The following is a 17,172-nucleotide window of genomic DNA, read 5'->3' on the forward strand; positions in this document are numbered from 1 at the left end:
ATATGGATTCGCGAATAGAATAAGACTCGCATCACAGACAAGATATACATCACTTTTAGTCGGCATATCTTTGCCAATTAACACAAAAATTTAAGGAATTATACATTTCCCTAATTAATTACTCCAGTCATTAGTAAAAACCGCACAAAAATCAATTTGATAGTTTAAAATATCGCATACAGACACGACGCGGCGGGATGGTTACGTTATGCAGGAATTAATAGTTAAAAAACAAAACTAACGATCTTAAATTAGGATATAAACTGCAAGAGGAAGTCAATTCACCTAATGGATCTTGCAGTCCAGTCCTTAACACAGTTTCGAAATCGATCTGGACAAATTGACGAAATCTCTCACTAGCCTCTTAGTCTCAACGTGTTGGCATGTGCATAGTGTTGGGAACTTCAGCACACAAGACAATCAAAACACATCTGTAGAACTATTCTGTAAGAATGAACTCACTTCTCATCGCATATTATGAGCGTAAAATGACAAATGTGACACGCAATATTGATTATGATAAATATAAAATTTATTAGATACACGTATCAAAATGGCGTGTCAACGTGAGTCGTAGAAAAATTTCAGGAGTGAGAAATGATGTTACTTCTTATGGAATCGTCTTGCTGACAAGTTTTCTCATAAATATATTTGTTAAATAAGTTATTGTTTCGAATATGAATCATTTGTGTCTTTATTGCCTATGTGTAATTAAGTGAATAAGATTTATAATAATATTAAATTTAATTAATGTTACTCTGCTTAAAATATTTGTTACATCTAATTTGACATCCGAAAGAAGATTCAACGTCATTCCAAATTTATTTCTTAAAGCATAGTTCATAGTTACATTTATAAATATAATAGCATATCTTTGTATATTTTCATATAAACTATATATGGCACAACTTATATTATGTATCAGTTTTAAGAAAAATCATATATTTATTATTATGTAATGGAGCTTACTGATCTAAGAAAAATAGTATAATTATTATTACATAATCAAGCTAACTTGATATTTCCATTAAGATTATAAACAATTTCGACGACATTAAGATAATCTTTACAATATATGTAACTAATAATTAGTTACACAAAATATTATGAGATTTGACAGGTTATCGGTTTTATTTCTATTAGTTCAAGAATTGCGTAATGTTTTATATAAAAAAAAAATTGCTTTTAAATATAACCATTGAGTTTATCGAATATTATCCGTAAAGCCGCGATCTCTGATGGAAAAAAAAATAAGGTCACGTCCATGGCACTTGTGACGACGAGTGCTCAATAGAGATAACTCACTAATGTAAACTATTAATTCGTTCACTAATAAAAACACAAATCCTGATTTAGAACTGTTTGCTGACACGCGATCATCACGTTCTATTTGAAGTGTATATATTTATATATTTCTCTATATGTTGTCCAAAAAATATTCTATATATTTACAAGGTATACAAACTATCTTTTACAAAGTAATTAAAAAAAGGCTGTAGGTATTACAAGAAAATATGGGTCCATACGAAAAAAATACTGCAAATTTTATCGAACTTCGTTGCAATATGGTATGATTTAAGACTAATGAAATATTCGCCATCCAAAATTGATGAGGCTTTTTGTGCTACCAAACATACAAACGCAATATGCAAAGTCATGGCAGTGTCGTCGAGTAAAAACATTCATCAAAACAATAGTTTGCGTATTTAGTGATGCTAGTGATTTGTTTTTCTTATCACGACTATGGCAACTGTAATGAGACATATAAGTATTATGACGAACTCTCCCATTTGATGTCGCGTGTAGATGACGGATCTTTAAAATTCGAACAAATATTTTTTATATAATAACTAGCTGTCGTCCGCTGCTTGGATCGCGTTTATGGGGTTTGTTGTCATGTATTAGGTGAAAAAGTAGCCTCTGTCCTTACTTGGACTTCGGTTCTTTGGTTTGGTGGTGAAAGAGCGACAGGCAGAGTTACTTCCACATTGATATTATTAGTATAGATTACAGTATTGAATATCGTGATAGTGTTATTAGCACAGATGTAAATCTTCAAGACTTAATCTAGATATCTGGGGGTAAAAAACAAGGAGCCGCGCGTGAATGCTGATCATGTAACCGTCAGTGACCATCAGTGAGGCATCTCTATGAAAGGCTTCCTATAAATATTTTTTGGAGAGGAAAAAAAAATAGAACACATAGCATCCGCGTGCCTGTTTTGCTTTAACCTAAGCTAGTTAGAGCCTTTTTTTACGGAATAGGTTGGCGGACGAGCATATGAGCCACCTGATGGTAAGTGGTCATCATCACCCCTAGACAATGACGCTGTAAGAAATATTAACTATTCCTTACATCGTCAATGTGCCACCAACCTTGGGAACTAAGATGTTATGTACCTTGTGCCTGTAGATACACTGGCTCACTCACCCTTCGGACCGGAACACAACAATACTGAGTACTGTTATTTGGCTGTAGAAAAACTGATGAGTGGGTGGTACCTACCCAGACGGGCTTGCACAGAGCCCTACCACCAAGTGGAATAATAACTATCATAACACTCGAAAATATATAAAAAATCTCATTAATGATGTAACTTAATGACGTATTACTTGGCTTAAAGTACGCAAATAAAATTATCAGGAAACAGTTGAACTACATCAATGTATATTTAATCTGTGATTTTTTTTTAAACTTTGTTTCTTCCGAACGATTCTATTATCACTCCTGTTACTACGTAAACAAATTAACGATTAAATTTTTATTAATGGATACGAGATGCGCTTACGATTTCGTTTGGACTTTGGTTACCCAGATAAACTTTTTCGACTTATTCTAAGACCTCTATCCTTCCTTGTATCTACATATATATTGAACTAGTTGTTGTCCACGGCATTGCTCACGTTTTAGAAGTTGTTCATCAGATGTTAGGCTTAAAAAAGTAGCCAATGACTTTACTACGGTAGAAGATTGCTTCATAAAAATTTCATCACATTTGGTTCAGCGGTCTGATCGAGAAAGAGCAACAGATAGATAGAGTGACAGATTTACTGCCGCTTTTATAATAATAGTGTTAATTAAATATATAAATGAATCAATTCATATATGTTGTTTCTCAACGAATTTTCCTTTTCTTTGTTTGCTATCAACTGGCTTGAGTATTCATCTTACTTATATTGTTAATGTAAAAGAAGGATGAATGTTTGTTATTAAATGACGTAAGAACAACTCAATGGATTTAAATGTAATTTTGCACTGAGATAGATTATAGTCTGGAATAGTATATAAGATACTTTTTATACACCTGTACTTCTGATGCTCCACACGTGGCAATAATCGGCTAGAAACTACAATCTAATTCGCCGAAAATAAGAAGACGAAAAAAGTATATTCAAAATTGTTTTCTTTTTATGGTCTTGATTGTCGTCCAAAGGTCGGAAAATTGTTGAATATTAACAAACAGAAATCAACATATTAGACTCATACTGATTTATTCCTAATAAAATACATGACTTATCGTATACAGCATGTAGTATCTATTATTTAATTTTAATATACGTGTTTATATTTATATGCGTTTTAAAACGTGGAAAAATCTCGAGTCCCCGTACGTTGACAGCTCAAGAATTAAAAGATAAGCTCACATGATATACAAATACGAGGTATTTCTAAACGTTATCTCGTACAAATAAATGGGACATAAATTAATCGCGGCTCACAGATAGACAAAACGACTAATGCCATAGTAAATGTTACTATCGTGTTTTGGTGCCTTATATGTCACCATTACGTTGCTTGTGTTCATCAGATAAGCTGGAAATGTTTTGATCTGTATGCCTTGAGATTTGCTTCGGTTACTGCGACTGGTGTTAATGACAATAAAGTAATTAAGCTACTTAGGAGTATTGTTATCTCGTTTACACGCTCTTTTTTTCTATTCGAATATTCAAGAGGAAAGACGGTTATTATTGCTTTGTATACGTGTTATTTTAATCATAATTGTGAACAATTTAAATGTCTGTCTTAGAATAAGTAGACTCTTCATAGTCTGTTTTTAGTTCATAATTATTTAACGCTGGTAGCATTCAATGCGAGTTTCTGTATGTATCAATATTAATTATATCTCAGTAGTAGTAGTCTTTCGGGCCCCACGCTATTGGGGGGCCTCGGCACGCGTTCTATATGTACTTATTATAGAAACAGCATGCCATAAACATGATATAGAATAAAATGAATAATAAATCAAAAAATATATATATAAATTTTAAATTTTAATGATTCTAAATCAATTTAATATTGTTAATACACAGTGTATAATTAACTTTATATTATAATAATATCATTCGTAGATAAGTTGACAAATAATTAAACATGTATTATTACTAATGTGATCTTACATGACATTCATAGATTATGGTAACTGACAGTAGTTGAGCTTTATTTGTCTAGCGACTGTTAGGAAGACTTTGTTTAAATACCTATATACGTGTTGCAGTCAAAACTGATTATCGGTCAAAATTCATTATGACTACATGGACAATCACGTTTTTGACGAATGTCTATATAAAAACCATTATATGTCTACATATGCTAACCTATACATTTAAAAAGTTATTATAGTTACCTAATGTGTCATTGGTGGATCTAAGCATTTAATTTTTTCTTTTTAATTGCCTTCAAAATCTTTATGCAGTCGATATTTCGAAAGTGTCATTATATGTACAGCAACAAATAAATATTGTCATCATATAAAGATTACACGAACATATCTATATAATATATTAACTTTTGTAACGACGAACTCACGACCAGTTATGGTTTTTTAAAACGATTGCTTATCGCTTCTGTAACAAACTGTATTTTATACAGAAATAATCAGTTAAGCATATCTTAACTTTAAACTTAAAGTTGAAATAACTCAAACATACGTGTTTAACGAAGTATGTTCACATAATATGATGTTAAACAACTTATCTTTGATACTACTTAATACATATAATTTTGGATTTTAAATCATTGATCACCGTTCCAGCATTCAATTGAGTATAATTTAAAAATTAACATTTAAGTTTTACGTTTTTGAAGCAATTTTGAACTTCAACGAACATAAACTACTATTGTTGTACAACACATGACACAACTAAGCCCCTTAGAAACGAGTGAAGCCGCGCGCAACAACCAGTGAAATGATAAGATGTTGTTTGCTCATAAGCTGAAATGGCTCAGTGGACACGTAGATGTAAGACCAAGGTCTCGTGTTCCAATCCGTATACGACAAAACTTCTACACAGTGGTATTGTTACTCTGATTGTTATGACACACATTTGTATCACTAATCATATAACAATATGTTATAAAATTATATGTTACAAAAATTATCCAATTAAAAAAAATTAGGCTTATTTTTTGCAAAGCCGATATTTAATTAATGGAACTTCATATGACGTCATTTTAATAATAATTTTATATCGCTAGTAATATACATATTTTATATTCGTATAATATATTCTATACATTTGTAGCAGAATTAATGTCTACCCAAATATCTATGCCAATCACATTAAATACTTAACTCCAACGAGGTAATATTAATAAGCATGCGAATTACTAGTTTAGCGGGTGCTTAGTTAAACAGTTTATCTCTTTCTGTCACAATTACTCTTTCATTTGAAAGAAGGAAACAGCATCGTTTAACTTATCTAGCCTAAACAACATTTATAGATAATGCCGTATTTAATTTCGATATTAAATTAAATTTAATAATCGCCCTTCGTCGAAGTATGGCAATAATGATAAAATTAAATAAATAACATTAAGTAAATAATTCCCACGTTACATATTCGAAAATAAACACCGATTTCCGGTAAATTATTATCTGTGATTTATATTGTTATATTTATATTGTTAAATGAAGGATAATTGTAATTACATCGGCTGATTAGAAAGTTTTAAGTTATAACTACCGTGAGAATTACAGCATAGTGTAAATATTGACAAAGATATTCTGAGAATCGTTAGATCAAATTATGAGAATACATAATTTGGTTAGTGCTTAAGTACATTTTGAGTTAGCACCACTTTCACCAGTTAAATCGCCATTAATATTTAATGCATCTCTATTTCGTATAAGAAAAACAAATCGTTCCAATTTTGAAAAAAATCCAGGATTGCACATTAAAATAGTAATTTTCTTATCCCATTTATGTCAATATTATGATCCTCTGCGCAAAGGTTGCCTGGAAGAGATCGCTGCTTAGCGATAAGGCCGTCTGTTGCACCTCATGCAACTTTTTTGAAGCAAAAATTGTTATTTTTAGTTCTAAGTTTGGGTGCAATAAAGAGTTAATAAATAAATTAGCCATTCCATTTAATTATGGGTATGATGCTATATAATATGACACGTTCGGTTGACTGATCTCACTAGGGAATGGTCGCATTTGCCGAAATCTGTTAGGGAGACGTCATTTTATTTTAAAAAAACAAACTCTTGCACATAAGATTAATACATATTTAAGTCCAAAGATGGCGGTGCCAAGGCTTAAGATGTGCGTTACAATAACACATTCAAATATTTGCATGTCAAAATAGTAAAATTTTTTTGAATAAAATAAAACATTAAATCAAAACAGTTTAGTATAATTAAAACGAAAATGTGTGATATTAAATCTGTTAGCGTTTTTCTTATCATTAATTAATCAAGAAGAGAATACGAATCGCTCGAAATAAATCGTAAGTTCGGCGAACGTGTCCTCTGTAATTGTGGCCAGCAGCCGTGATTGCAGCAGAGTTAACACATAATACATTACAGTTTGTGTCACAACACAATCAGGCTCGGGGACGAATCAGGCGCCGAGCAGTAATCTGGGTTAACAGGGGTCAAACGGCATCACAAATTCCAATACCATATTAGACAGATCTGTGGCGCGAATCGACAATTCTATGATGCTTATTGGCTTCCTCGTCGCTACACTTGTACGAAGGGTTATTTTTACAAGCAATAATCATTTGTTACAATGTAACAAGAATACAGATAAAAAACGACATACCTTAAAATGAAACAAAAAGATATATCGTGACATTTTTTAAAAATAGAACCCAAGGATTCAAATTTTTAATTACAAGTATATGAGTACCGACTGCTTATAAAGCAGAGAGTACAGAGTACTATAAAATTTAATAAAAAAATACAGATTATAAATTTAAAAGAAAATAATTAAACGCTGTTTTATCTGTATTTTGAATACGTCATAAAGTTTTTATTCATGTCAGTGTTTGCATGTTAACCTTATTAAATGCGAAGATTCGCCATGTAGCGGTCAAGACGTAGGCCAACGAGCGTAATCAGTGCGACTCGTGAACGGTTTGCTACACTGACGCAATGAACAAGTGTACAATTTGAATCTCCATTTGATCTCCATTTGTTTTAAGTGGTTCGACTTTTGTTAGATTAGATACCGTGAAAGATATTGATCATCTTGATTTCATTCATTTATTCTTGTAGTCGACGCCGTTTTTGATTGTTAATATTATATATCATGACTACATACAATGCGTAGCCTTAAATATAACTATGTAGTAAACTTTGCTATTTAATGTTATAGTTTTTAATAAATTAATACAATCCCTATGTTTATTATTATGTACATTATATTAATTATAAAACACTAAACTGAACTATAGCTACGAATTTATTTTTCGAATTCTAAAATTGTTTTTTTTTTTTTTTTTTAAGAAATTTCACAGAAAATTCTGAAATATTTAAAAATATATATTTGTTTCACAGACTTTGTCATCAGACTTACGACGTAGTAAGACGCCACCCCGGCGTTCGCCCGAAGAGCGTGCAGTGCCGCGCCCGCCCTCCGCCCCGGTGCACCACGAGAGACCCACAACCACACCACACAATCCTCACCTATCACCTAAAAAAGAAGCCTTCAACAATCTCCTTAATAAAGGAATTTCAGGTGAGTGTAGTATACATAATTTCATAAGTTTTATTGTATACCGTTAATTAATGAACTACTACTATTGACGTTTTGAAGAACTAAAATATCTTTGGTATTTTATATAAACATTTTCAATAAAATTTCACTTTTATTTATCGAGAATTCAAAACTCAAAACTGAAATTGCTTATTCAGTATAGAAGTCTAACACTTTCTTATTGATAGTCTAGTAGATTGAAACATTACCACCGGTTCGGAAAAGAAAATACCCTGACCTGAGAAGAAACTCAGCGGGTTTTTTTTGAAAGCCTATTTTCGTCGTTGATTCAAGTACATTGTAATGTACGAAAGAAGCACTTTCTGTCATTTATTTCTGGCAGACGAGCATGTGGGCCATCTGATGGTAAGTCGTGCCTGTTATAACACTGGCTCACACACCCTTCAAACCGGAACACAACAATACTGAGTACTGTTGTTTGGCGATAGAATATCTGATGCGTGGGTGGTACGTACCCAGACGGGCTTGCACAAAGCCCTACCACTAAGTGTGTTGCATGTCTCGATTAAAAATAAGTCTTGCTGTAAATGACTGGAATTCATAAATTGAAGGTGCTGAAATTAATATCACAATCGGGACACGTAATGAGCCACAAAAAGGTATACAGTTCAGTGCCGGTTTTGTAACTTCCGGTAACTCTTTATATTCGACTGAATAAAATAAAAACGTTTTTAGATTGAATTTTAAGTAGTTTTTTTTAAACAACTGCTTTTATTATTTCACAAGTTTTAGTCCTGGCGACGTTCTTAGGAATATTTCCGTTATGCCTGTATTAATTTTACATGAATCAGTATTCATATAAAATTATATATATGTATTGCACTACAGTTAGTGCACATAGGTAAATAAAAATATATTGAATTTTAAATAAAAATTTTCCTCATCTCTTATTGAAGGCTAAGAGTGTAGTCTATTTTGCTACAAAGTGGTTTGATCATATATATCAGGAAATTAATAAATACTCACATCAGCTCAGGTTTCGGTCCACTGTGGATATAATACCACAGGATCATTGCTGCACTTTTAGTGTAAGTGAATTAAGTAAAACTATACGGATATGACACACAAATATAAGTTATTGTACATCGTCAAAGAATTCTCTTGAAGCATTGCACCCAGGAAGTAAGCAGTGACACTCTGAATCCCAGGGCTCATTTTCCGTGATAAGTAAGCTTTAAGTGATGACCAGCTCCTTACATACCCCCCCCTTTTATTACTCGTTTAATATAAACAACGTGATACATTAAATTGTACAAAAATATTTCCGGTTTTATTTAAATGAATGTCAATAGTAACTAAACGAAATATTTTTTACAGCACGAGATACGATTACGAAAGTTATCCGTGAATCAATTACAACGTCAGATTAACGCTGAGATGAGCTCGGTCCCGACAAAGGGGTCCGCGCGTGACTTCGAATAAACGATTTCATTGTACATACAGATTGTGCTTGGAACTCGAGAACGTATTTCGTTTTTTGGCGGGATAGAAATATGTAACGGTTAATCTCAGCTATAACGTATTAATATTCAGATATATATTTAGTTATTTATGAGATATATAAGACTAGAAGGTCTGACTTTAATAAATTAAAAGTCGTTAGTTATATGTTTTATTTTATTATAATTCACTTTGTTGTAACTTATTTATGCAAGCCCATCTGGGCACTCACTCATCAGATATTCTACCGCTAAACAACAGTATTCAGTATTGTTGTGTTCCGGTTTGAAAGGTGAGTTGGCCAGTGTAACTAGACAAGGGACATAACATCTTAATTCGCTAGGTAGGCAACGCGTTGGCGATGTAAGGAATGATTAATATTTCTTACAGCGCCATTGTCTATGGGCGGTGGTGACCACTTACCGTCAGGTGGTCAATGTTTCGTACGCCTATCTATATACGCTTATCTTAATAACACCTCGCCTCTAGGTGGCGCTGTAGCATATCATCTTCTATATCTTTTAAGTGAAATGTAATGGATTTGCTTATGTAATGATATTTAAGAGAATACCGTAACATATTTCGTTTACTAAATATATGCATATATATATCATTGTTAGCGACGTAAAGACCGGAAATAGTGTTCGTCCATCATTTTAATTATTAGACATTACCAAAAGTACAGATTAACTTTAATTTTAATATAATATTAAATAAAATTAATTTATTCGTTGACTATTATTTTATAATTTAGAAATTATAATTTAATTAATTTTTGTTTAGCTTAAAATACATAGTTTCAAAACAACTAAATACCTATATAATTATAATAAAATTGGAGTGTCTGCTCGTATCATTAAAATAGCCCTTTTTTACTCAATGCATATGTATGTCTGTTTGTTACTTCTAATCTCTGGGACGGCTGGACCGATTTTGAAAGGATTTTAGTGATAGATAACTGATATAACAATGAGTAACTTAGGCTACAATAATTTTTTTTTGTTAAACTCAAACGCGAACTATGTCGCGGGCACAGCTAGTATTAAATATATCCGCTAAAGCTCAGTAATGTTGTCGATGAATCCTCGAAGCTGATTTACAGTTGCATACAAATGTCAGAAATATTGAATACCTATGAGAGGTACTTAGCTAAACAATGCTGTCTTCTTCTTTCAAATCGCAAATTAATGAAGACAGAAAGAGAGGGATCAGTATTTAACAAAACAACGTTTACAAGTAAGGCCGTTAATGGACACATTCATATTTCACAACCAGTTTAGCGTCGCATCGCGCGTGAAATTCAAAATGACACGAATCTATCAACTTCCATAGAACAGTGCCCTTTAATTCCCATTTATCCCCTCCGTAATAATTTTCCTTTCATTCTCCTCTCTTTATGAATCATAATCTCTAAATCTCCGTCAATATCGCGTCCTTGTCTTTTTAATGTAAATCCAAATAGTGTTGTCTCGTTCTAGTTCTTTTACCCCTTAAATCTAATCCGGGACATCCCGTCTGCCCGGTAAGGCGCTCAAAGCGTAAGCCGGCAAACACACGCAGTAGGCACTCGTTGCATTATACATCAATTCATTCGCGGTTCACATACCTTCGACAATGAAGTTAAGTTTATTTTATAATGTTTAATGAATAACTGCTATGTCAAATTTAAAACGACTTATGTTCCTGCAAAAATATATAAAAACGATTTTTTTTAATCATATCGAAAAGTGACTAAGACAAATTCCAAGCATTATCCTTTAAGTACTTTCCTAATACCAATTATATATAATTGGAATTAGAAATTAATATACCACAATAATGCGTTGGTAGATTAATTGGTAATCGTTATCTTTTAATTTTAATGTGTAATCATTGATTTGTTTCTTATCGAAGATAAAGGTATATTTAAGTAATATTATTTTATCGAATACGATTCTTATTAAAATTGCATTTTTCTGAACTTAGATAGGATTTTACCGTAGCCTTTCACGGCAAATCTCTTCCATACGAACACGCTTTTTGTATTTTATCAAGATCATAATTTCCATTGAGAAAACGCGTATGCAAAAAGTATAGTGTTTTCTCACATAATTATAATTGCATTTAGTCACACGCAATGGTGTTCTTCAGACGCATTCCGATGTAGATTTTTTGATATCAATTTTTTTTTTTAACATTTAAAAATATACATTTAACGCTTGTCATCTTCTTAGCGCTATGTATAGCCCCATTTGTCCTGAATAACGCAGTTAATATCATTAAATATATCCTCACACAGGTATTATCATCACCTGGCTAATATGTGCATGTGATTTTGTTTCTTATGGCTCAGGTATAAGCGCTGAAATCGGATCGTAGCAGCAATATTGTGCGTAAAACATCGTGAACGTCAAAGAAACGGTGGCGACTTAATGCCGAACGGCTCTAATCGGGTGTTATAAATCATTATTAATTTCAAGTCTCTGGCCGATCCGCGATTAGCTATTGCACAATGCCCTCGGATTATACGTCGGAGATATATCTTTTGTCAATTCATATCTCGGTACCGTCAGAATAATCAATAAAAAAAATCGTAACTAATCCGTAATCTTAGTTTTTTGTTTACATCTATATCATTTCTCAAAAATGAGAAGATTAAATATACATTGGAATGTAATACAAATTAGGCGTATTTTTAATTCGGTAGGGTTATTTCATTATAAATAATAATAATAATCGAATCGTTGTTATCGTGTTACAAAATAAAACCGATACCAAAATAAATATGTATTAATTGTTATACTAACCTCATGTGTCTACCTTAACTACGATTTGATTATCATAATAATCGTGTTATGATAAAATTTGTCTGTTTTTAAATTTTTTTGATTTTATATCGAGGATTAACAAGTTAGCACGGGCCACAGACTATTGAATAATGTATTTTATTTCTAACAAAATTAGTATAATCATATTTCATTCCTCAATGCGACATCCTTATTATTATTTTTTTTCATTTATCCGCTGACTCTACATTATGAAGCCGGTTTTATAAAGATAAGCCGATTTATTTCCTCTGCGTCTCGTTTTAGTTAACATATCTATGAATACGTTAAATATTGCTATTTTTTTAATTTAATATATACTTATAATATACCTTAGTTGTTATACAAGTTTAGAATAATTACATAAAACACACGTGTAACTAAACTAGATCTATTTATAGATAATAATATATTCGACTAATAAATTTGTTAATTTGGTTTCGGTCAAAATAGAAATAAATATAACACACATTTACCTTATGGGAAATGAACGCGTTATATCGTATACATTTCCTTGTTTAGTATAATATATAAATCAAAATAATTTCCCAAATCATAAGTAAGAAATTGGAAATAGAAATAGTAAAGAAAGAAAAATAAATTACGCATTTTTTTTATAAGGATTTTACAGTTTCTATTCAGCCTCATAAATTTTTATTTTTTATTATAATTACTTAAAATATAAATTATGTAAAATTAATAAAATATTTTCGATTTTATTTGTATTAAATTTCAAACAACACGAAAATGTTTTTAATTTTAATATTTTTTCGTGACATTCAGTTTGTCTAGAATTAATAATCAATATCATTATAATAATGTTGTTGCTCCTTAGTTACAAAAATATATATTTACAATTCTGTTGTGCGTGTGTTCGTAATTTTAGACTCAGTAAAATAACCGACTTTAAAAAAGTATTTGTTTTGACCACATTCTATCATTCTTAGCGAGTTAGACTCGATTCGGCTGTTGTTGTCGACTAGTTCTTTTTTTAAAATTCACCGTATAATTATTATTCGTGACGTAAGCGTGACGTAATAATCTCTCATTGTATAATAATTTGGGATAGACAACTATGTTAATACATGGATATATCTTAAGAGTATTTTTCTTCAGGGATATCAGTTTTATTCGTTGATTTTATTACTTTAATTTTATTATGATTTTCGATACTTCCACTACGATAATTTTTATTAACATAGATTAAAAAAAAAACGTTCTTAGTTAATTAGATAAACACTTGATTTTTTTTATCAATATTCATAATCTAAATTTTATTATTTTTATGTTTATTTAATTAAATGTTACATACAGATTTAATTTCCGCTCTATATATCAATTACAAAATATTCCGTTCAAAACACGAAGCTTTTAATAACATTGGTAATTGATGAAAAATGTATATTAAAATAATAATAACGATCTAAAAAGGCAATCAAAGAATAGTCCAAAAGCGTGCTAATTTATCATATATTGGGGTGGATCTTGAATGCAGCGAGGTGGGGTGAGGGTAGTTCTGTTTTATCTCCGGGCGACACGAGGTTGATCCGGCCCGGATGATCCGGATAATCGTGCTTCCCGTCCCAGTACGTGTATCGATTTATTCCACACCTACTCAGGTCCTTTTTCCATTCAATTCGGCATGTGATTTAAAAACGGACAATTCGCGCTCATTACTCGTCAAATCCATATCATTGATTATCTATATTTATATTATAAATGCGGAAGTAACTCTGTCTGTCTGTCATTCTTTCTCGACCAAAACGCTGAACCGAATTTGATAAAAATTGATATGAAGCAGACTTTGCCTGATACATGACAACCAAAACCCATGGAATGCGAGCGCAGCCGCAGTAGACTACTAGTTTATACATATAAATACTCCTGAGGATTTTTAATTTTTACTTTAAAGTAAAACTGAAGCTATACATATGAAAATGATATATATATATATATAAGATTGTATAGAACTATCAATCACACTTATGTGCCACACATTGATGAATCGTTGATGATTTTGCGAACTAACCTTGTAAATTACAAAGTATACTATTAATTTCCATTTTCAAAGACCTTAAACATACATTTTAATCTATCGGTTATTATGATTTTATATCTTAAACCGTTGTATGCGAATATCCGTAATATTCCCGACCCCGGGATACAATCCAGATCCGACGGTCGAGTAATCCGACTTAGGCCTGATCCGACCGTTGCATGTGTGCGTCACTTACTGATCCGCGTACACTGTGCATGTGTGCGTGTACTTGTCTGATCAACAAATGTAGTACAAGTAGTGTGTATGTGTGCTACGTTTATGTTATACGGGTGTTGACAAAGACATCTGTGCATCTGATCTGATATCTCTTTATTCTTTTTAAGCTCCGATCGAAATTTTGTACATTTTGAACAACTTTTAGTTTTTATTTCGAATTGGAATTAGTTCTTTACGAATTATTGTAATGCTTAGTTTTTTTACTAGAGTCAAGGTGTAAGGTACTTGCATGCTTAGGTTAGATTATATTACGCACATTGAATGTTATACAGCGTGTTTTTATTTCATTTGAAAGTATGTTTGTTCAAGTTAATTAAAACAAATTGTAGCTTAGACAACTATTATTTCATCGTTCTTTCGTTTGTAACCCGAGGCGTGATCTTGAAACGATGTCAGAAAGGACAACATTCGGAAACTAAGATTTTTCAAATTTCAATGCTATTTCTTGTTTCCCTTGTAACACTGTAATGGTAGAGCGGCACCAAACATGACACAGCCATTTTTTTTTAATTTTGGATATACTATACTTGCTATTACTATAGGTGCTATACCTTTAAAAAGTAATGATAAAATTTTCTTAAATCTCCGTCTCTTATTTATATGCCCGACTGTTGCTTCGATTGTTTATTTTCCATATTTTTTTTAATTATGTCAAAGCCTTCCTTTTCGAGATCCTTAGGAACAGCTCGTAACATTTGCGAACTAACTGATGTCTATGTCTTCCGACAAGAATAATAATTAGTTCAATGTGACGTATAAAACTTGAAATATTAAATGCTATTACATAAAAATTAACATTAAAGTCGAGGTCACGCTTCGACAAATAAACGATATGATATTCGGGATTCTATTATCTAGAAAGGCGATTACGATAAATCCAAGGCAAGTTATTCAACTAAATCCGGATTCGAGTAATCCCGTCGGAGATGTATCCCGGCCGGTGGGCAGCGGTTGGCGTCTAATCCTCTGATCCGGATCAAGAGCTCTACTTAGCTCGTGTGTTCTATCCTTTTCTCGGCCGTGCCCACATGTGTGCTCTATGCTTTACTTAGTTTATGTCGAGCTCTCCTTTGTTAGATATGAGGTTTTATTTCACGGCCAGTACTGGCTAGAAATAAGCGGTTCAAACCAAAATTATCAAGATTTTTGTTTCTTATTCCAAAATTTGTACTCGTCGTTTCAGTCATATACAAAAAAATTAATAATTGAAAAATATATTCGAAATTTAAAAAAAACTGTTATGCAAGTAAAATTAATATTTTATTTCATTCATAATATTTTCTTAACTATCTGTTTATACATATAAACTGCATATAAAGTATAAGGTGAGTTTTTTCAAACGTGCTAGTTGTCAGTGTGCTATGCCAATAGAAACTCTATTGAATTATGTTAAGGTATTATCTCGTATGTAGATTCTGTCTTCCCTACACGGACAGTGTTAGTCAAATAAAGGATAATCCCCGCGGATCAACCCTTCGGTAATGCCAGCAGGATAAGCAGGCTTACCGCATTAAAAATGCGAATCATATTTTGTTTTTCACACATAAAAATTGTACGATTTTTTTTTAAATTCATTCATAAACTGTTATAGCCTGTCCGGCATATCAAAGGGTTCCGGGTATCCGCGAGATGACCCAGTGATTATAACGCGTCCATCTTAACCGATGATTGAAGCACCACTGAATATTCATGTGCTTAATTTGTTTTCATAATTGATCTCGTTCTCGAAGGTTAAGGAAAATATCATGAGGAAAGTTGCATGTGTCAAATTTCATAGAAATTCTGCCACATGTGTATTCCATTGGAACAACGGGGTGGAAAATGTTCCAAACCACTCCTTAAAGGTAGAGGAGGCCTTAGCCCAGCTGTGGGAAATTTATAGGACGATGTTGTTGTAGTTCGGATCCGAATTGGCAGTAACTTGACTGTGCAATCCGGTCCCTCAGAGAACTTTAAGGTCGTAAGCACCGCATCTGATGTCGGAAATCCCTGTGGTCGCGTTGTTTTGTCATCCCATAGGAATACGGATATGTACGCATTAATTGTACGCTTAATATCTCTTGCGTTATGGTTTATTGCCATTGAGAACAGTGATCGTGACTGAATCTTTGTCAAGAGAAGTGATCTTATACTAATATAACAAATATAAGTGGTTGTGAAAAAATATATGGTGGTGTACGACCATATTGCTACCTGATGTTATGTCACCCCCGTCCATAGACAATGGCGCTATGAGAAACATTAACCATTACTAACTAATGTTGCCATCGCCCACTTACGAACTAAGATTTTAATTCAAACTTCAAACCGGAACACAACAAAGAACTGTTGTTTGGCGGTAGAATATCTAATGAGTGTACCTACCAAAACGGGCTTACCACCTATAGGAATGACAATAAATGTAAATAAAATAGTATAAAAATCATCTGTCCCCAACGTTTTAAATATCATTATGTATATCAAATTAACCGTGATATTGCAAAATTCATGTCAAACCAAGTCTACGATAACTAGATAGTGAAAGAAAATATTGTACGATTTTTCAAACATCAGACGAATTCATTGAAATATGTCGTTATGCCATTTTTTTTTGGCACAATTTCATATAAAGTTCGCATATTAATATAAAGATTATACTTTAGTATTAACT

General features: G+C 32.2%; 1 protein-coding gene across 2 annotated transcripts in view; it reads left to right on the top strand.

Annotated features, from left to right (window-relative positions):
- The window catches only part of LOC124530792 (homeobox protein dve-1), an 82,065-nt gene that overhangs the window by 33,469 nt on the left and 31,424 nt on the right, over nt 1-17,172 (top strand). For both annotated transcript variants that reach the window (XM_047105095.1, XM_047105086.1), the window contains exon 2: nt 7,784-7,964. In XM_047105095.1, the coding sequence (XP_046961051.1) occupies nt 7,784-7,964 (181 nt within the window). The remainder of the gene's footprint in view (nt 1-7,783; nt 7,965-17,172) is intronic.

The sequence above is a fragment of the Vanessa cardui genome, chromosome 1 (assembly GCF_905220365.1).
Source record: "Vanessa cardui chromosome 1, ilVanCard2.1, whole genome shotgun sequence".
In the NCBI taxonomy this organism is placed as follows: domain Eukaryota; kingdom Metazoa; phylum Arthropoda; class Insecta; order Lepidoptera; family Nymphalidae; genus Vanessa; species Vanessa cardui.